The sequence below is a fragment of the Drosophila bipectinata genome, chromosome 4 (genome assembly GCF_030179905.1).
Source record: "Drosophila bipectinata strain 14024-0381.07 chromosome 4, DbipHiC1v2, whole genome shotgun sequence".
NCBI classification, from domain to species: domain Eukaryota; kingdom Metazoa; phylum Arthropoda; class Insecta; order Diptera; family Drosophilidae; genus Drosophila; species Drosophila bipectinata.
Window position 1 is genome coordinate 16,441,607 of NC_091740.1, and position 22,150 is coordinate 16,463,756.

Consider the following 22,150-nt stretch of genomic DNA (forward strand, 5'->3'; position numbering starts at 1 on the left):
TTTTCATTTTATACAATCTATCGAAAGAGCTGAAATATAAATAAAAAAAAGAAAAATATCGAAGTCCTAAGGAGGATTTGAACCTAGAAAAATTGTACAGAGATCAATAACTCTACGCCATAAGCTACCACCCTGACTCGATCGGCGCGGAACAAAAGCACTATTTGTTCTACTACCACATTGACGTATTGTAAACAGAAACGATGAGAAATTGAAAATGAAAATTGGAAACCAAAACAATTTTACGCCGTCGTGCGAGCAGTCACACATACAAACATGGGTTCACATTTTTGTTGACGGATACATGTAAAGAGTTCTAAAAATAGAATCGTATGCATGTGCGTTCCCCCCTCACCAACAAGCTCGACGAAAAAAGTTGACCGTTTTGGGCCCTGATGTCCCATCTATGTACTTTATAATCTTTGGTACGAGGCACCTACTGCGCAAGTCAGTCGACAAGCGCTGACCAGCGAATTGGATTCTGAGAATGGCCACGGGAGACGACAAAAAGCCGCGTCCGATCCCAACTATCCGTTTGGATCTCCGTTAGATCCGTTAGATCTCAATCCGCATCTCCGCGGACGCCTCTGTTGAAGCCTAAGGCGACTAGTGCCATTCCAAGGGCAAAGAGTGACGAATCCGTCGATACAATCCCCGGTCCTTCACTGAGGCAGACTCGCTCCTTTGCGAAAATGGCTCCAAGTGCGGTCGAAGTGGCGCTGAAAAAGTTCATCGCCACAACAAATCGAATTAGCCAATTTGAGGCTAACATAAATACTCCGGGCGCCCCAGAAACGGAAGTAGGCTCCCAATACATGTGCAAAGTCCATCGGGACCAAATTCGGGCACTATGGGAGAAGGTCGAGACAAGCTATGAGAGCTGCTCCGATTTAGTAGCCGTGTCAGACGACAATGTGGCCACCTCGACAGTGCTGGAATCGAAGTACAGCTACTGTTACTCCGTCTATTCGAGATGTATTGCCCAGCTTCGGGAGAAAATTGCTTTCCAATCCAATCAGGCTTCCGTCAATGTACACACGCCCGCGCCTACAGGCTGCCGGTTACCTCCGGTGGATACCGAGGTCTTCGCGGGTGATTATCTTCGGTGGCCCACCTTCAGAGACTTGTTTACGGCCATTTAAATCCAAAACTCGCGGCTCATCCCGGTAGAGAGGTTGTTCCACTTACTGTCCAACACAAGTGGTGACGCCCACGCCATTGTTTCTAAGGCTCCGCTTACCCATGAGGGGTTGGTCGCCGCGTGGCAAAGCCTCACAGACCGCTTTGAGAACCGGCGGCTATTGGTCAACAGCCAGTTGAAAATCCTTTTCAATCTCCAGGCTATTTCTCAAGAGTCCGGGGTCGCGCTGAAGGAGCTCCAAGCCATCATTCAGAGTTGTTTGACAGCCCTAGAAATGTCCTCCGTTAATGTTGAGGCTTGGGATTGTCTCCTTGTATTTATGATTTCGTCAAAGCTCCCCAAAGTCACACTTTCCAAGTGGGAGCAATCCGTACATAATAAGGCCGAGATTCCAACATGGAAGGAATTAGAAACTTCCTAACAGAGCGCCATCGCACTCTGGAGGCCATCGACGACGTCAGGCCTAGTGGCTCCGTGCAATTTCCGCCAAGGTCGGGACTTCCTACTGCCCCTGCTCGCAGGCTCACTTCATACGAGCGATCTCTGTTCGAGGGAGGACCACCCCATTCGCTTATATCCGCGTTTCCTAGAAATGAATGTAAATGGGCGCTCTGACTACAAAGGGAGGAAGCAGTTATGTTTAAACTGTTTTGCCCGAGGGCACCAGCAGCGAGACTGCACGAGCGCCCATACCTGCTTCACATGCCACAGCCGACACCACACCCTCCTGCACCGCGGCAATCCGTTCGCCACCGCTCCAAGTCCGCCTACGCCGCCTACCGCTCCAAGTCCGCCTACGCCAGCAAACGGCTCAGAGGATCAGTCGAATGTGCAGGTGTGTTTCGCTTCCGGGTCAGGAGCAGTCCTACTGGGCCATTTGGGGTGCACCGTCCAGGCACGAGCTCTGATAAACTCAGGCTCCGAAGCGACGTTCATAACGGAACGACTGTTCAACCTTGTCAAGTTTCCCTTCAAGACGATTCATGCACAAGTTTCCGGCCTTAATCAGACCATTTCCGCGCAGTCTACTAAATTGTGCCATTTCTCCATTCGATCGCCGTCTAGACCCGGGCTATAATTAGAAGCTGCGGCTTACGTTCTTCTGCAGTTGGCAGGAAATCTGCCATCATATCCGATTTCGCGAGATCGTCTCAAGGGGCTGCCCGACATTCCCCTGGCGGACCCCAACTTCTTTGAGAGCTCCAAGTCGATGTGTTATTAGAAGCTGACATTCTTCCGTCCATTCTCCTCGGTAATTCCAAGGCTAACATCGGCGGGTCTCGGTCAGGAGACCATTTTCGGATGGGTGCTGACAGGCCCATTATCTCCAGCCAATCCCCGCAGCGTGTCTGTTTTTGCCGCACGAGTTGCCCGCAGCCTCGGTGACTCACTGGATCAGGGACAGGTGCCCACACAGATCAGTTCGGAATCGGATTCAGGTTGCGAGTCTTTCGGTCTCGACTCCTTCTTTAATTTACGCATCGCATCACGCTGCATGGTGGCAATCAGCTAATGATCCGTCTGATCCAGGCCAAATTATGGATTCCAAGGTCATAGTCAGCACGATTTCGCCACGCCCACGCAACGCCCAATCGCTGGATAGCAGATGTTCTCGAGGTATTCAATCCTACCGTTGCCGAGTCTGCAATGGAATCCACGCCTTGAAGAAGTGTCGGCGCTTCCTACGCCTTAGTCCCGAGAATCGGCTCCGAGCGGTTCTCGTGAACCGGTATTGCTCGAGCTGCCTGGCCCACGAGCACTCCGACGGATCCTGTCGGCGTGGTGGCGGCTGTAAGACGTGTGGTCAGGATCACCACACGCTGCTGCACCTCGTGGAGAAGCCGCGGGCTCGGCGCAAGGCACGCCAAGAGGAGCACCGGTCACGGAGCTCGCGAGACAGGACACGGAGTGTCTCGTCTGGCGCCCGGCCGTCATCCGCCACCTCCCGGCGCGGTTCGGGTGTTTCTCGGCCTGCGTCCGCCACTTTTCGGCATTCCCAACCCGATCCACGGCCACCGACGTCCCGGCACTCTTCGATAACTCCTCGGCATTCTTCCGCCACTGGCCGGCAGCCGTCAAGTGCTCCACGGCTTTCTTCCGCCACTCATCGGGTGCCGTCCACCGCTTGTCCGCCCGTGTTATCCGCGCCTAAGCAATTTTCCGCCTCTCCTCGAGGGCCCCTGCAGGACGCGGTCGCTGCGCCCACCCTCTCGTCGCTGCTGAAGCGGAACCGCGCCTTACTTAAATATTTTTAAATAAGACTCTTTGTGTTCTTTCATCTTAGTAGCTGAAAATCCACATTAGGAAGTCTGTAGGAAATCCTAAAAGATTCGGTTTACTCAACAGGAGTCAGTGATTGTCAGAGTTGTCAACCCTGTCAACAGTAAATTTGGTGGTGGTGGACCGACTCTAAATGAAGCAATGCTGATATGGTGCAAATGAGGGGTAATTAATTTTTCAAATAACTTTGGAATTCTCCAAAATTTAGACATGCCTCTGTAGTTGGCAGCATCGGACTTTTTTCCTTTTATATTTAGGGGAATTTTAAAAGATTCCTTCCACATTTTGGGTTTCCAAAATTAAGTTGAAAAGTCTTAGAAGAGGTTTGCACAGAGCCCTGGCACAGTATTTTAGCACACAGCCTGGTACTCCATCGGGGTCTGGCGAATAAATGGGTTTGACCCTTAGAAGATCAGATAATAAGCTATTCATGGAGAAAAACTGACAGAAAATAAGATTTGGAGATTAAATGTTGTTTTGTCGATCAGCGTTAGGATGATCTGTCAATTTAGGCGCGGATTAAGTTGTTTGAAAAAATTCTGCGAATTGATCGGCAATGGTCTGACCAGAGATCGCAGATGAATTTTCAAACGTAAGCTGAAGTGGAAAAGATACGTGTTTACGCTTAGTGTTTACAAAGTTATAAAACTGAAAAAGGGGAAGTGAAGTGAAGGTTGGACGAGACGGACGTGGTTGTGCCGCGTCCCGCTGATCGCGCAGTCTTCCGGCCTCGCGGGGCCTAAAAAACAAGTTTGTGAACCCCTGGGCACATATCATGGCTCACCTGGGATGCAGGAACGAAGGGTTCCCAGTGGCTCCGTTTTCCCGGCTCGCTGGCCCCGGAGCAATAATCCGACGTCGCTGGACAGGGGGGGGCAGGGTAAGCTTTCTCCCTCTCTTTTGGTGGCATCGCTTTTCCCGCGTTGCAAATTCGCCCAAATTGGGTTGTGCTGGTCAGTGATGCGGATCGCAGTACCAGCTGATCACAGCTGACCGGCAGTGTGACCAGCTCCGACCAAAACGGTAGTACCTGAAGAGGGCGCCACTTGGCGCCGTATCGTCGCTGCTAACGCCACCCGCAGAGGGCGGCACCAGGAGAAATTTCCATAGCGCGCTTATGAGGGCGGGCGGGATCCTAGGAGCAGTGCACAAGGTCATGGACCCGACCATTGTCCAACCCCTCCGCCGCGGCGGTGCACTCTGGAAACGGGGCAATGGCGACCGAGCAGGGGCGGTATATCCCCCATCGTAGCCCGGATGGATCATGCCCACCCTCCCCCTTCTTCTTCCCACTCCAAATCTTCGTAGCGTCTGTCCCACAATGGGCGGCTACGGGGTCTGCGTCTGAGCCATAGTGGCCGGCAGCAAACCCCAACCTGGCAGAAGGTATAAAATGCAAACCTGGCAGTAGGTATAAAAAGCACAACTGGAAGAATGATGGATTACAACACAAATACTCCAGGTGGCAACCACTCAAGTGGAAATCCACCCGTGGGGAAACCCACGGTCGGGGCACGGATTCTGGAGGCCCCAAACACCATTCAACCCACGACTGACGAGGCGGTGGCTAGCTTGGCCGCCCCGGCAGTAAAAGCGACAAGCCAACAAAGTGCGGAGCAATCCTCAGCGTTTCTGAGCAGCTCCAAAATCCTGCGGTCACCCATTCTGCAGGCAACGCGGAGCACAGCGATGCCAACAGGCGGTGTTCCCGCGGGTGAAGACAAGGAGACCCCAAAAAGGACGAGGGAACAATCCAGTCCATCAGAGCCCCAGAGATCGACTCCAGCCAAGAGGACGAGAGCGTCAACAGAGCAGCCTTGCTCCAGCATGCTGGCGGAGTTAGAGGCGATATTGGAGGACATAATCCAGCAAACGCACGAGAAACAGGTGAGGAGCATCAACCTCAAAATGAAGAGGATGTTCTGCAGGATGAAGGAGCTACAGGAAGGCCTTAGCGGGATCCTCTCCAACCCCAGTGATGCAGGGACGACGGCGGCAGCTGCGGAGGTCGTCTGTTCGAGGTGCGGTCAGGCAGATACTGCAAAGACTGACCAAAAAACACAAACCCTCCTAACGCGGCGCAAGGAAGCGGCAGCCCAGACTGACCCATGGCGACGGCTTAGCCAGGACAGCGCGACTCCACTACCAAGAGGCGCGCTATTGGCCTCGGCGAAGACCCCGAAAATCCGGGCACGAGAAGGGCCCACCAAGCGGACTTCCAGCCACCCGGACCCCAGGACTGCGGGAGTAGGGGGTCAGAGCACGGCCGCACTGACAGCAGCGCCAGGATGGGAGACAGCAACACGGAGGAAGCCAAGGATGTTCACCCGACCCGACGCGATAGTTGTAGAAGCCAAGGGAAGGAAGTATAGCGAGGTGCTTGCCTTGGTCACTAGACGGCAGGACGGCCAGCTGAAGGAATTCAGCAAAAATGTCCATAAGGTGCGCCGCACCGCAACTGGGAACCTGCTGATAGAGCTATCGAAAAACCGTGTGGATAGCACGGACACCATGAGGGAGAACCTCGAAAAGGTGCTTCAAGGAGCTGCTGAAGTGCGAGCGCTGTCCGAGGACAGCAAGATGAAATATATAGAGATTAGGGACCTCGACCCGCTAGCGACGGAAGGGGACATTCGGCTTGCTCTGGCCGAGCAGTTTGAAGTGGATGGAAAGTTGGCCACGTTAAGGAGCCTTCGGGCAAGATCCAGGGACACACAGACCGCCATCATCGGTCTGCCCAGTAAAATTGCGACCGCAGTTGTGAGCAAGGGGAGAGTGAGGATCGGATGGACCGTGTGCCGGATCCGGGAGAGGCAGAGCCAGCCGAGGTGCTACCGATGCCTGGAAGTTGGCCACATTGCAAGCCAGTGCCGAAGCCCCACCGATAGGAGCGGATGCTGCATCCGCTGTGGCAAAAGCGGGCATAAAATCGCCAACTGCCCAAACGAGAGCACCTGCTACGTTTGCGCGTCAAAAGGCGAGAAGGAGGCAAAACACCTCGCAGGAAGTCGACGGTGTCCGCACTCCAATGGAGCTGTAAAAGATAGGGCAGGATGCAAGTGATCCAGCTCAATCTGAATCACTGTAGAGCGGCGCAGGACCTTCTGCGACACACCGTAGGCGAGATGAATGCTGACATAGCCATTCTCAGCGAGCCGTACAGCGTCGGTCCAGGCGAGGAGTGGTCGACCAACAACCAGGGCAAGGCGGCCATCTGGATATGCAAAGGTTCCGCGGAAGGGCCAAGGCAAGTGAGGAGAGGTGAAGGCTTCGTGAGAATCCAGTGGGGAGGCATATGGGTGTATAGCTGCTACCTAGCCCCAAGCCTCTCCCTTGATGCGTACTGCAAGGCTCTAGAGGAGCTAGCGATAGATGCCAAAGGCAAACACCCAGTGCTAATAGCGGGTGATTTTAACGCGTGGGCACAGGAGTGGGGGAGCACCACCACGAATGCTAGAGGCAGAGCCCTGCTGGAGATCCTAGCACCCCTGGACCTGGCCCTTCTTAACGAGGGCAACCAGGAAACCTTCAATAGAGCAGGCGCCGGTTCCATTATTGACCTGACCTTCGTCAGCAGTAGTTTGGCACGGACCTCAGAGTGGAGAATCGCCGACATCTACACGGCCAGTGATCACGAGGCCATACTCTGCTCGCTCGGAATCAGCCGGGCGACCTCGCGCATTCCCCCCTGCGGCAAGGCGTATCGACAAGACACGCTAGACGTTCAACAAATGGCAAACCACGTGCGGAGGGCTGAGCTCGATCTCCACACTACAGCAAACGACTCGGCGGCGGCGCTTGCTACGGCCCTTGATGCGGCCTGTAACGCATGCATGAAGGCGCGCACGACCTTTGCTCGGCATCATAAACCAGCTCCGTGGTGGACAAGCCATATCTCGGCTCTTCGTAAGGAGTGCCTAAGGGCTAGAAGATCCCTGCAGCGAGCTCGTGGCACTGACGCGCAGGAGCAAAGACGCCTTGAATTCAAGGCAGCGAAGAAAACGCTGAAAAAGGCCATACGGGACAGTAAGCGCGAGCTGTTCCTCAAGTTATGCGACGAAGCGGAACACGACCCATGGGGACGGGCGTATAAAATCGTAACAAAAAAGGTCAGGGCAGGGAGCCAGCCCCCTTCAGACCCGGTCGCACTGAGCGCCATAATAGACATATTATTTCCAAGCTGTCAAGGAGAAGGAACACGCCCGGCTATTGAGGACGTCGAAGAAGAGTCAGTGGAAGCGGTCACAGCAGAGGAGGTGCTAGCGGCTGCACGAAATCTAGCTCCCAACAAAGCTCCCGGCCCAGACGCGGTGCCAAACCGAGCACTCAAGGTGGCCCTGGCCCAAATACCAGAAAAGATTGCAGCAGTCTACAATCAATGCTTGCTGGAAGGATCCTTCCCGAAGGTGTGGAAGAAGCAGAGGCTCCTTCTACTAACAAAGCCCGGTAAGCCACCCGGTGAGGCCGCGTCTTACCGACCCATCTGCCTCCTTGACACCGTAGGCAAGGTATTGGAGAAGATCCTGGCCACGAGACTCCAGGCGGCGATAAGCCGGGAGGGCGGACTGGCGGAGGAGCAGTACGGGTTCCGGAAAGGGAGGTCAACGATAGATGCCATCATGAGGGTGAAGACCCTGGCAGCAAGCGCCATCCAAGGCACCAGATGGGAGGGGGGAACCAAACAATACTGTCTGGTTACCACCCTGGACGTAAAGAACGCATTCAACACGGCGAGCTGGTCGCGGACTCTCGAAGCCCTGAAGGAGCTTAGGATCCCGGAGTACCTGTTGAAGATGGTGGATAGCTACCTGAGTGACAGAATACTCCTATACGACACGCGGGAAGGCCAGAAAGAGCGAGTGGTCTCCGCCGGAGTGCCGCAAGGCTCTGTGCTAGGCCCGCTCTTGTGGAATACGATGTATGATGGAGTACTCCGATTACCCATGGATGAGGGTACTACCATCGTTGGATTCGCCGACGACATAGCCATAGTGGTGGTGGCGAAGACTGTTCGCGGGGTGGAAACCCAAACAAACTCCGCGGTGGCGAGCGTAGAGGCATGGATGTCTAGGGCAGGCCTTCAGCTCGCTCCACAAAAGACGGAAGCGGTGCTAATTTCGAGCCGGAAGAAGGTAGAAACAGCGACAGTTCATGTAGGAGGAGTGGCCGTTACCTCGGGGAGAGCTCTAAAATACCTGGGGGTCTGGCTCGACACAAGGCTCTCGTTCCGGGAGCACCTCGAGTACGCCCACAGGAGGGCGAGCGAGACGACGAGGGCCCTCTCGCGGATGCTCCTCAATATCAGAGGCCCGAGACAGGAAAGGCGCAAGCTCATCACTAGTGTGGTGAGCTCCCAAATCCTGTACGCTGCCCCAGTGTGGGCCGAGGCGATGGGAGTAAGGTCCTACGCACGAGGAATCGAGGCAGACTACCGCCTATGCGCGCTACGGACGTCCTGTGCCTTCAGGACGGTGTCGGACGACGCGGCCCTCGTGATCGCAGGTCTGATACCACTAGGAGAGCTAGTCCGAGAGAGGAAGGAGCTGGCCAACATGGCTCAGGACAGCCCCTCATCGGCGTCGGACAGGAAGAGGGAAGCGAGAGCCACTAGCTTGGCAAACTGGCAACGACGATGGGAGGCATCTTCCAAAGGACGTTGGACATTTCGACTCATTCCGGACGTGGGAGAGTGGACCGGAAGGAAGCATGGCCAGGTAGACTTTTACCTCACTCAGGCCCTCAGTGGGCATGGGTGCTTCAGAAGCTACCTGAAGCGTTTTGGCCATGAAAGTGAGGACTGCTGCCCGTCGTGCGGCAGTGGAGTCACAGAGGACTCACTCCACGTCCTCTTCGAGTGCAGGCGATTTGAGGAGGATCGCCTAACCCTGGAGGAGATCCTGGAAGAGGCCTTTACACCAAGCAGTATGGTGCCTCAAATGCTCCAGACGCCGGTCAAATGGGAAGCGATAGCCGTATTTGTGGCCAAGATGATGACGGAGCTGAGAGCCCTGGAGAGGGCGCGTAATGGGCGGGAGGAGTAGGGCGCCAGAGGTGTGCGAAGCATTGCTTCACGGCCGTACCGCACAACTTAGGCCCATGCTCCTACAGCCCAGTCGGGGAACAACAATGTATAGTAGGCATATAAGTTAGTTTTAATTAATAAACACGAATATAAAAAAAAAAAAATAAAAAAAAAAAAAAAAAAATCCTACAAGGAGACCTCCCCCCTCCTATCTATTAATGTGCCCAAGCGTGTGCCTTTTGACTACATGTATCTAAGGGAATGCCTACTGGTTCCTTCTCCGGGAGAAGAGGATTGAAGTCTGAAGTCTGAAGGAATCATTAAGACACAGCCGCTCGCAGTGGAAACCGCCTCCCACATGGCCATTCAATTTGGAACCGTCTGTGTAAATATGAAGGAACCGGCTGGTCCCGGGACTTTTGTGGCCCATTCCTCCCTCGTTGGAATGGATACCTTATATTTTAAGGTGGGATGATCTACAGGTATACATTAGTCTGTAGCCCCCGTTGGCGTGCAGTGATGTAGGTCCAACTTGCTACGTCCATAGTCGGTCCTTTTCCCCCACTATCTCTACCGGTAATAGGTCGAGTATAAAGTCTAGATCGTCTGTCGGTGTGGTACGTAGACTGCCTGTAATGCAGACCTCCGCCATCCTTTGGGTTTTCCTAAATCTCTCTCTACATGTGGAGTTTGTGAAAGCAGGCCACCGGACCACCACCCCGTAGAAAAGGATGGGTCTTATGACCGCTGTGTCAAGCCATCTGACTATCTTTGGGGACATTCCCCATTTAAGGCCAATGGCTTTTCGGCATGTATAGAGCGCGATTGTTGCCTTGTTAGCTCTATCCATAGTGTGTGCCTTCCAGTCTAGTTTCCTGTCTTGCGTAATCCCTAGGTACTTGGCGCTACAGCTGAGGGTGAGTGTTTCCCCTGATAGTTTTGGAAGCTTTAAATTTGTTATTTGTACTTCCTGGTGAATCGGACAAGTTCGGTTTTGGTTGGGTTTACACCTAGTCCGTTTTCAACTGCCTATCTTGAGAGAAACCTAAGTTTGTCCGTCAAGCAGTCGCATAGAGTCTGGAGAAATTTTCCAAAGAAGGCAATTGCGACATCATCTGCATAAGCAATAAACTTGCAACCACCAACTCTAGTGATCGTAAAAGGCTATTATCTGCCACGTCCCACAGTAGGAATAATAGTACGCCTCCTTGCAGAGTGCCTCTTCTGACGTATCCATGAATAGATTCTCCTCCTCTCAACAGTCATGTTTACCAAGATCTGCTTTATAAGGCGAACGCATTGATCATCTTTTTCTAGTCTCGTCAGTGCATTGATTATCGAGCATGGCAGGATGTTGTTAAATGCAGCTTCTATGTCTAGAAAAGCAAAGAGTGCGTATTCCTTGTCACTAAGTGCCTTTTCGACGAACGAAGTAAAGTTTTCGAAGTGATCTCATAGAGTGCCGTCTCCGTGGATCGGCCCTTCCTATACGCATGCTGTGATCCCGAGATATCATCTGGGTTGATGGTAGGATTAATGTGGAGGCTGATTAGTCTCTCCATTGTCTTGAGGAGGAGGGACGACAGGCGTATAGGTCTGAAGTCCTCAGGGGTGCTGTGTGATAGTTTTCCCGCTTTGGGTATGAATGCGACCTTTGTCCGCAACCACATTGCGGGGGTACGATAGTTGCGGGCCTATTCGTTAAATTGCTTAGAAAGCTTTCCTGACCCATGACCTCAGATTGGATCCGGCTTTGATTAATTGTGCCGGGACAATGCCATCTGGCCTGGGGCTATTGGGACAAGCTTTATTGAATGCCCTGGCGCAAGCCGCCTTTAGCGTGGGCACCATGGCATCCAGGTCATCCTTGCTGTCAACGTCCCATGTCGGAGGTTTCTCCAAGGATCTTTCTAATCTTTTCTTATATAACTCCCAGTTCGCTTTTCTCGGGTCGCGTACTGTTAGTCGAATAAAGTTTGTCAATCTTATTGGGTATTAAATTGGGTTATATTATCATATTCTCATAAAGATCGCCCAAGTTTATCCGATGTTTGCGATATATATCCGATTTTAGCTGCAAGGGTATATAAACTTCGGCTCCGCCCGAAGTTAGCTTTTCTTTCTTGTTTTATAAATAAGTAAGAGCCTATTTTTAGTATTTTTTATGTTAGTGAGGCACCTTGTAAACCAAGGTTGAAGCGGACGGATATTTTCATGGCATAAATGGTTCAAAAAATTTATTTAAAGTACAGTACAATTTTTCTAAGGTGACATTAATATCGGTGCATGCCAAAGTATGGGACCAATCATATGTATTGATAGCTCTGGAGAGAGCGGTACCATCAGGATCAGATACAAAGTATAAGTCTAAAAGCCACCCTAACGAATTTCAGACATGAATAATTTGACTAAGAGACATGTCAAGCATGCCCGCGGTGAAGTTATGGTGCGTGATAAGTGAAAAAAGATGGTGAGTTATCGACGTTGGACCACTTTAATTCTGGGATATTAAAGTCTCTCACAAGCTGGTCACGATCGGTCATAAGATTAAAAACGGATTGAATAGCGGGAAAATGCTGCCTATATGTGGGCGGTTAAGACGAAAGAGCTTATATATGAACATGTAATGAAGAAAGACTTAGCGGACGAAATGATTTTAATGCAAATAAATTCTTTTTCACCAAATTTCACTATTTCTTGTAATTTGGGAGTTGTGAGAACTCCAACCCCCTCTTCGATGAGGTCGATCACGTCTAAAAGTTGTGTACATACTTGGAAAAACTTCGGAGCTAAAGATATCCGGCTTTAAGTTTCTGTAAAGGCTATAATATGGAATGCAACGAAAAAACTATTAGAAAAGAGTTTAGGGAGTTTGCTACGGAGCCCCCTATTATTCTGATAGGTAAGTGTTAGTGTCGATATTAGTTTTTTGGGTTAGTGGACGAGGAAGAAGGTTGGCTCTGATATGGGGCAGTTTCACTCCTACTGGTTTTAAAACTTTTTTCTTCACGGAATTAAGCTGACGTTCTTGGACGAAAATGTTCTCTGACCAGAAAATGGACCAAAAACTGGTTGAACATCAGAGCGGGCACACGAATCTTGAAAGAAGGCGTGCGCCTTTTATAATTATATTTATATTTAGTTATGTCCTCCACCTTTATATCGGCTTTTGTTTTGGCTTTAATATAAGCCAAGATATCAACCTCTAAAGTATCAGGATCGAGCCGAGAAACAAATAAAAGTTTTGATGGAGGAATCACCTATAAGGGCTTTAGTGGCGCAGGTACGAAAACTGCAGCATCAGTCGGTGCCGGTGACAATTGCTCATTTTCCTTGAGAAATTCGAACGGCGAATTGTTCTCAGTTCTAGCCCTTGGAGTAGCCAGAGATATGAGCGGCTGCGTTAATGTCGGCTGAGAAGGCTGAGGCGGTTCGCAAACAGCGGATTTCTGACGCTTAGGGGACTCATTTAGCAGCTGAAGGCCGGCTAATCATTAATTTTACAAAAACCGGTGATCAGCTCTTTAAATCAATTCCAAGTCTGTCTCATGAACGACCTCATTTCGTCTTAAACAGCACGACAGTTATCACAACAATAATGTAAACCAGACCTACGGGAAATGGCATCCGAAACTGATGTAGTGAATCCGGCACACTTGGCGTGTACGACTTTTTCACATAGCCAGCAATGGATAGGAGATTGTCTTGTTAAAAGACTTCATTGAGCAGACGAGCTATAATTCTATTTTAAAAAATTAAGAATATAAAAAAAATATATATAAAAGTTTAACGGTATGCACATGTCCTAAAGGTACTTCGATCTACTAACAGGGTCCAACCGTGCTCAGGGAAAGTGGGCGTGGTTTTTGTATCTTCAGTAGGGACATGGTCGTCACGCGAATCATCGTAGATCGAATCGAAAAGGGGCTGGAAGAAGGATTCCGAAATAGCATTTGAGAGGGGGTGAAAACATTCCTTGGCTAAGGTCAATATTGGAAGTGGCTTTATGTTGTTGAAATATGTGGCGAGATTCCTTCAGGTGCCCAATGTCAGTTGGGGTCAGCTGAGCCTATTGTCAGATAGGTATGTATTGCCATATGTTTTGAAGTGAAACTTCTTTACGCGCGTCGGGGGCCCCAAGGCAGATTGAAAATTGGCGAACGAATGGTAAGACCGAAATCCGTCAAACGCAAGCGCTGAACGATGTTAAAAACTAAAAACCGCTACGTGGCCCACCCTGTATTTTACAAATTGTATATAGTTTAATTTTTACTTGTAAATTTGCTTAAGTGATATTCCAATCATGTAAGGTTTGTAGAAGTTTGTCCTTTATGTATACTCCAGTGTGAGATTTTCCGAGCTCTTTCATACCTAAAGTCTTTACAATAACCTAGGTTTTATCCTGGCTTGCGAGGACCGTTTGCAAATGTAATCCTAAAATGGCCTTATCCATTCTGGTGGCAACATCGATGTTCAGCGACACCAGCTCTCCCAAGAAGCTCTTTACAAGAGCCCTTTTGTTTTCTTTGACATCTTACTCGTTGACTCACACAAAACTCATAATATTTCCAGGGTTCATACCAATAATATATATTGCTCTTCATAGTATTCATAATATTTTAAAACGTTACAGGGTTCATCCCAATAATATATTGGATCCATTATTTCTTTCCTGTCTAGAAATACCTTCACTGTCTAGAAATATAAATGGTTTTCTGTCGGTGGTTACACTTTTATTCAAAGAAGAAACAATTGCTTCTTCGCTCGTTTGATACGATGTTTTTCTTTTTTCGTTAGGGTAATTTTGAATTTCAAGTATTGTTCTACTCATACTGAAATAATCATACTCATACTCATAATTGTATACATAATACATACATAATTGTATAATTGTATCATGGTGTTACCTAAGTAAAATTTCCACTAAAAGTTGATTTGTTTTCTTCATTAATTTAAATTTAAAGAATTGGTGCACTTTTTTATTCGATTCTTTTCCCATTTTACACAGAATTTTTTACAACTTCACACACTGAATTCACGATCGCTTAACAATTAACATACACAGTGCGACAAAAAAATGGAGGAACTTTTGAAGAGACCTAGTAGGAATTGTTTTATTAGGTCGGATATAATACAAAACCGTGTTTGAAATATTTCTTACACCTTCAAAATCTGCTATTATTTTGAAAAAAACGTTTTTTCGGAGCTTTTTTGTCTTAAAAATTCCTTAACGCAAAATTTTAAGCCGATTTTAAAATTTCTGACGTTTTTGAATAGTTAAATATTGTAGTTAAAAAAAAAAAAAATACATCTTCAATTAATTTAAACAAAAAGAATAAAATTTTTACACAAATTTTTTTTGTCTTGTTTTTTGGACTTTGCCGCCATTTTTTTGCGTCCAACTTACAAGATATGGTATCATTTTTGACACACACCAATATTGTCTCATTAATCCTGAATATAACGAGACCAATTTGATTACAAAATTATGACCAAATAAACAATTCCTAGTAGGTCCCTTCAAAAGTTCCAAATCACTATCGCATTGTGTTATCTTGCCTATACGTGTGAATGTATACCACTACATACGCAAGAGAGACAAAACGGTCTTGGAACCGCAGAACAAGACAGAATAGTCTGACAGAATAAGAATCTGAGTCTTTTTGTAAAAAATCAGGAAAAGACACTTATTTGCAGACAACGAGAAACGGCCAAGAGTTATTTCCGAGCTCTGCTTACAGCGGATTTCTTACGCTTAGGGGACTCATTTAGTAGGTGACTCATAAGGGCACATCTGAGTGTCAAGTGCGTGGAGCTGGTCATTGATTTTTCGAAAGCCTGTGATCAACTCTTTGAACTCTTTACTTTTGTCTCATGAACGACATTATTTCGTCCTGGACAGACCAGACACGGGAAATGGCATCCGAAACTGACTGACGAAACGGAAGCGGGTACTACGTTTTCACATAGCTAGCTATGGATGGTAGACTGGGATGAGGAGATTGTCTTATTACGCACAAATGCATAACCTCTATTGCACAATAAAAAAAAGAATAGAAGAGGAAGACGCAGATCCGAGCTATGCTTGGATTGAAATTAAACAAATTATTAATTCGCCTCCAAATATATCAAAGCAAACGCAAAAGGATACGATTTTTGTTTAAGTGAAGTTCTTCAAATCTAAAGTAGGTAAAAACCGGTTTATAGTAAAATTTATTTAAAACCCACTGAGCACAAAACACTACCGTTAGCTTAATAAGTAGGAAGAGAAGTAATAAATATGATGTATGAGCAAAGTTTCGATGTACTAGAAACTGTTATTAAAATTGTCATATAATAATATTATAATAATAAAATCCTTCGTCCTTTTACCAAAAAGGATGGCTATAGTCGATTTTCCCTATTATATATATACTCTTGAGTCTCTCTTATAAAAAATACTCGGTACTCGTGGAGTACAAGGTGGTATTGTAGTCGTGGGAATGCATTTAACGTTTCACAGGGGAAAATTTGCACTGTTTTTGTGTCATAAATGTGTTTTTTAAAAGTATTCAAATTTTGGATATTTAAGTTTTACATTATTAACAATACACTACTATTTTATCTTACATACTAGGGTTGTTGGTTTTTGAAAAAATATCGTATTGATGATATTTGCTGTGAAAAAAAAATCATTCGATAATATTAAGAAATATTACCAACAAAATCGATATATCGAGTATTTTTGATATTTTTTATGGTCAGCTAAAATTGAAAAAAGGTTATTTGTAAATTTAAAAAAAGGTTTTAATATGTGTTTTCATCCGCCATGAACTGCAAATAAGAGCTATTTTTTATTTAAATAGTAAATTGAAAAACAACAAATATTTATACCCACTCTCAAGCAACTTTTATTAACGTTCATTGAAATAAAAAATAACAAAATTATTAAGGACATTGTATTTAAATTTATTTATAACAAGAAAGGAAAGCTAACTTCGGGCGGAGCCGAAGTTTATATACCCTTGCAGTTAAAACCAGATATATATCTCAAACATCGGATATAGTTATAGTATATACCAAATACCATTTCCGACCGTTCAGTTATATGGCAGCTATAGGATATAGTTGGCCGATCCTAATGAAATTTCCTACGTCGGATTAACTGGCCAAAAATAGAATCTGTATTAAGTTTCAGCTTTCTATCTTCAAAAACACGAAAGTTGGGTCATTTCCGATCGTTGAGTTATATGGCAGCTATAGGATATAGTCGGCCGATCCTTATGAAATTTGGTAAGTCGGATCAACTGACCAAATATATAATCTGTACCAAGTTCCAGCTTTCTATCTTCAAAAACACGACTTGGGTTAAAGTTGGGTCATTTCCGATCGTTCAGTTGTATGGCAGCTATAGGATATAGTCGGCCGATCCTTATGAAATTTGGCATGTCGTAATGGCTTGCCAAAAACAGTTTTCATGTCAAATTTGAACTCTCTAACTCTAAAAACACCAAAGTTATACCATTTCCGATCAATCAGTTATATGGCAGCTATAGGATATAGTCGGCCGATCCCGGCCGTTCCGACTTATATACTGCGTGCAAAGGAAAGAAGGGTGTGTGCAAAGTTTCAAGACGATAGCTTCAAAACTGAGAGACTAGTTCGCGTAGAAACGGACAGACAGACGGACAGACGGACATGCTCATATCAACTCAGGAGGTGATCCTGATCAAGAATATATATACTTTATAGGGTCGGAGATGTCTCCTTCACTGCGTTGCACACTTTTGGACAAAATTATAATACCCTCTGCAAGGGTATAAAAAAAATTAATATAAAAACAAGAAAGGAAAGCTAACTTCGGGCGGAGCCGAAGTTTATATACCCTTGCAGTTAAAACCGGATATATATCGCAAACATCGGATATAGTTGGCCGATCCTTATGGCAATAGGAATATGTAATCCAATTTTTTACAATACAAAATCTAAAAAAAGTCCCAAACTTCTATCTTCAAAAATACGAAAGTTGATATTTCTACCAAGTACCATTTCCGATCGTTCAGTTATATGGCAGCTATAGGATATAGTCGGCTGATCCTAATGAAATTTGGTAGGTCGGATCAACTGACCAAATATATAATCTGTACCAAGTTCCAGCTTTCTATCTTCAAAAACACGACTTGGGTTAAAGTTGGGTCATTTCCGATCGTTCAGTTGTATGGCAGCTATAGGATATAGTCGGCCGATCCTTACGAAATTTAGCATGTCGTATTATTTTGCCAAAAATAGCTCTCACCTAAAATTTGAACTCTCTAACTTTAAAAACACCAAAGTTATACCATTTCCGATCAATCAGTTATATGGCAGCTATAGGATATAGTCGGCCGATCCGGGCCGTTCCGACTTATATACTGCGTGCAAAGGAAAGAAGGGTGTGTGCAAAGTTTCAAGACGATAGCTTTAAAACTGAGAGACTAGTTTGCGTAGAAACAGACAGACGGACAGACAGACGGACAGACGGACAGACGGACATGCTCATATCAACTCAGGAGGTGATCCTGATCAAGAATATATATACTTTATAGGGTCGGAGATGTCTCCTTCACTGCGTTGCACACTTTTGACCAAAATTATAATACTATATCCTATAGCTGCCTATTTTTGGACAGTTAATCCGACCTACCAAATTTCATAAAGATCGGTCGACTATATCTTATAGCTTCCATATAACTGAACGATCGGAAATGGTATTTGGTATAAATACAAACTTTGGTATTTTTGAAGATAGAAGCTTGGGACTTTTTTTTAGATATTTTATTGTAATTAATTGGTTTTATTATGATATTCTCATAAGGATCGGCCAACTTTATCCGATATATATCCGGTTTTAACTGCAAGGGTATATCAACTTCGGCTCCGCCCGAAGTTAGCTTTCCTTTGAAATGAATGAATATATGTTTTGAATGAATATTTCTTGAAAGCCGAAGCACAAATCAATAAAATTTAAAATGGATATACATACTTATATTTTGAACAAATTCGTGCCTGTGTTTCCAACAATTTGTAATTCTAGAAGGTTGTGTCCGTACAAAGCTTTCGTAATAAAAGATCAAATTTGGGAAGTTTTAAAAAAAATGTTTGGATTTGTTCAGTGAGTGTCTATATCCATCTTATAAAGCCATAAATTCTTGATTCAGAACATCTAGGCTCAACTGCGCCTTTTTTCGAAATTCCAATTTTTAGGAAGGAAGGTTACAATCAGAAATGCGGTTCTGGTGGAAGTGTGGGCCAAAAAAAAATTTGGGGCGGATGGGGCACAAAAACAGAGCGAATTCCCTGCGATTTCCCGCAAGAAAAAAGTTTGAAAAGCCCATTTTTTACAAAATAGCTAGCATTATTGTCATACAAGAAAAAGAAAAACATATTTTTTTTTATTTTTACCATAACATAAAATAAACCACGCCCATTTTTTAATTATCTTCATTCCATTGTTATTATTAATTTAAGAAACCGAATTAAAAAATGTTGGTTTGTCTTTAAGTTATTATTTAATTCCACAAAAACAGGGAAAATTCCCCACAGTTGCAGCGGTAGCGACGCGATAAACCACATGATGTTTTCCGTGGCTAAATCGCAGGTGTGAACGCGGCGAATTTATTTGCGGTTTTTTTTATTCGCAAAAATGTGAATAAAATGGAATGATTCGTATCATATTATTATAATTATATTGGATCAAAAGCCAGAGTATAGTAATTTAACATGTAGAAAAGGTAAAAATTAGATATTTAGTAAATATTATTAATTAATAGATAATATTAATAGATAAATTAAAATAGTAAAAATTACAGTTTTAATTAGAATATTAAATAGAATAGATTTCTAATAAATAGAAATTAAATAGAATAAATAGAATATTAAAAAAAAATTAATTTATCTTTCTATTTGCAGGGCTTTAACGGAAAAATAACGAAAAAACTTAACATGGCTTGGGCTTTATCTAAAAATAAGATATGTTAATCCATTTATTAAAACTGTAATACTAACTTAGTACTGCCTCAAAAAAAAAAACAATGAGGTTTTCTGTTGGACCTCATCAGTCTCAAAATGGACCGCCTTTTAAAGGCAACAGGTGCTTCTACAATTGCCAATGCATATGTTGCCGTCAGGGATGTTGTGTTGTTTTTATTGACAGCTGCTGTTGTTGCTTTAACTTCAATAGTTGTAATTGTTATGGAGGTAGAACAAAACTATCCCATACTCAGCAGCTTGCTAGTATAAAAGTTCCTGGAACTAAGTCCTTTGGATTTTCAAACCTAATGGCAATATTTTTAGTGCTTGTGCGTTGGGTAACAGCACTAACCACGCTTTTATCTAGCTGCATCCTACTTGATAGTGGTGCCGGGCTTAGTCCCTCTGGAATTTCAGGAGAAAGGCGGCCAAGTAACAAAACTATTTCCGTTGCCATTTCTAATGCTGCTACTGCCAATAACAATTCGATTTTTAAGCTCAGATCCCTTCATTCGTGGTACAGTTTATGCGAACTGACCAATGATGAACAGCTAAAATCAAAAAATTTTCATAAGATGTTTTGCAACAATCGTAACATAAGACGACAGCGAAGAAGAAAAAGACGTCGGCGCCGCAGACGAAGAAGGTATACTAAAACTGTTTTTAATAAGCAGCTTAACATACAACGACATCAAAAGCTGCAAGAAAAACTTCATATTGAACATGTGGAACTACAGCATGATACAATTTTTCAACAACGACTAAGTTTTGGCGAAGCAACATGCTCAACGTTTAAAATATTCAAAGTAAATTACAAATTAGTATCGGGGGTCAGGCAACTTTACGTTCCAACAACAAAAGCCGTAAAAGTATCGCCTTTAAAGTATTTTTTATCGACAAATATTTCAATGCGTAGCTGTTCCAAAAACAAACGAAACCGGTGCAATCTGATCTGGTTGCTAATCGGTCTTGTTTGGTTTGAGATTAAACTTATTAACTGTAACGGAATTAGCTCCAGCAACTACTTTGTTTCCAATTCGGTGAATCATAAGGGTTGTGCTTTTTGCCATGAAGGAGGAAAAACCCATATTTACAACAATAAAGGCAAGTATTTTCATTTTTTTAATGCGTTTCTTTGTTCCGACGAATAACCCGATCCATATTTAAATTTTCATGTGTCCACTGAACTTTTTACACCCTTGCAGAGGGTATTATAGTTTTGGTCAAAAGTGTGCAACGCAGTGAAGGAGACATCTCCGACCCTATAAAGTATATATATTCTTGATCAGGATCACCTCCTGAGTTGATATGAGCATGTCCGTCTGTCTGTCTGTTTCTACGCGAACTAGTCTATCTAGTCTGCACACACCCTTCTTTCCTTTGCACGCAGTATATAAGTCGGAACGACCGGGATCGGCCGACTATATCCTATAGCTGCCATATAACTGATTGATCGGAAATGGTATAATTTTGGTGTTTTTAGAGTTAGAGAGTTTAAATTTTACACGAGAGCTATTTTTGGCAAAATAAAACAACATGCCAAATTTCATAAGGATCGGCCGACTATTCCAAAGCTAATTTTCAGCAAAAATCCAATCAATTTGCGTTAAATGTTTTGTAGTTGCACAATTATTGATTGGAATAAGGTTAACTTCATTTAAAGATTCCTCCAGTCGATCAGTGGTTGTAGATCTGCGTATATTAGAATCTCCTAATATTACCAATTTTGTATTACTTTCTAAGCTGCGTATTCTTTCTACATCCGCCATAACTTAATTTCGAAATTGTGTTATAGGAAAGTCAGGGTTCCTATAAACAACAATAAAGGATGTATCGAGATATTTGAAGGCAATTGATTGGTATGTAGTTCTTGAGCTTAAAGACTTATTTGTCTCAAAAAAGAAAACTACATTTTCGGCAATATTTTGCTTGGCATAAATCATAATTCCATTTTTGCCAATACCATTCAATCGATTGCTATCAATTCTTCTTATAATGTCGAAACCTTGTAACGAAAAGTCTTCGCTGGGAACCAAGTTTCGACAAAACAAAGAAAATTTGCAGAACATATGGTCGTTGAAAATATCTTCGCGATGGCTTTGAAGAGACTCAACATTATGGTAATATAGGGAGATTTCTTCAGTACGCTGACTAAAATTTCATATTGCGTAGTCAAGAACTTTTCCTCCCTTAACTTTTGAAGTTCGTTTTGGACATTTGGGGCTCCAAATCTTGTTGGAGGAACAAAGTCGCCTAGAAGGAAAAGTCCTGATGCGCTAGTAGCCCTGCTGCATCCAACATATAGCAAAGCTCGCTTGATGCCTCTTTTAAGATGCACGGCGACTTTGCTATATGTTGCTCCTTGGCTTTTGTGGTTGGTAGCCTCAGCAGGAACAATTGGGATTTTTTTTCGGTCAACAGAGGCATGCTCCGATCTTCCACATTGAAAAACTCGAAAGGCTTTTAATATTGGAGTCCACTGTTCCGAACCTTTCATCTAGCGATAGCGCCAACCGTCGCGTCACTAAATTTGAGCGATTCACTAAGCAATGGTCAATTTGCATTAGTTGCTCCATTTACAAGTCCGTCACTTGTGTGTATATTGACGGTTACCATATATTTAGCGGTTGTTTTGAGATGAAAATTATATGCTAAACCTTGTGTTTCAGAGGTTTTCATATTTTGAGCATATCTTAACGTGTTTTCTCTGTTTCGTGCAG

General features: G+C 44.9%; 1 protein-coding gene across 4 annotated transcripts in view; it reads left to right on the forward strand.

The window, feature by feature from the left end:
- The window catches only part of Actbeta (inhibin subunit beta), a 204,898-nt gene that overhangs the window by 83,504 nt on the left and 99,244 nt on the right, over positions 1 to 22,150 (forward strand). For 3 of the 4 annotated variants that reach the window (XM_043213468.2, XM_070282366.1, XM_070282365.1), the window contains exon 2: positions 19,371 to 20,534. In XM_043213468.2, coding sequence (XP_043069403.1) covers positions 19,493 to 20,534 — 1,042 coding nt within the window. In that variant the 5' untranslated portion in view covers positions 19,371 to 19,492. Of the gene's footprint in view, positions 1 to 19,370; positions 20,535 to 22,150 lie in introns of those variants that run through there. The other variant, XM_070282368.1, reaches the window with a different exon arrangement.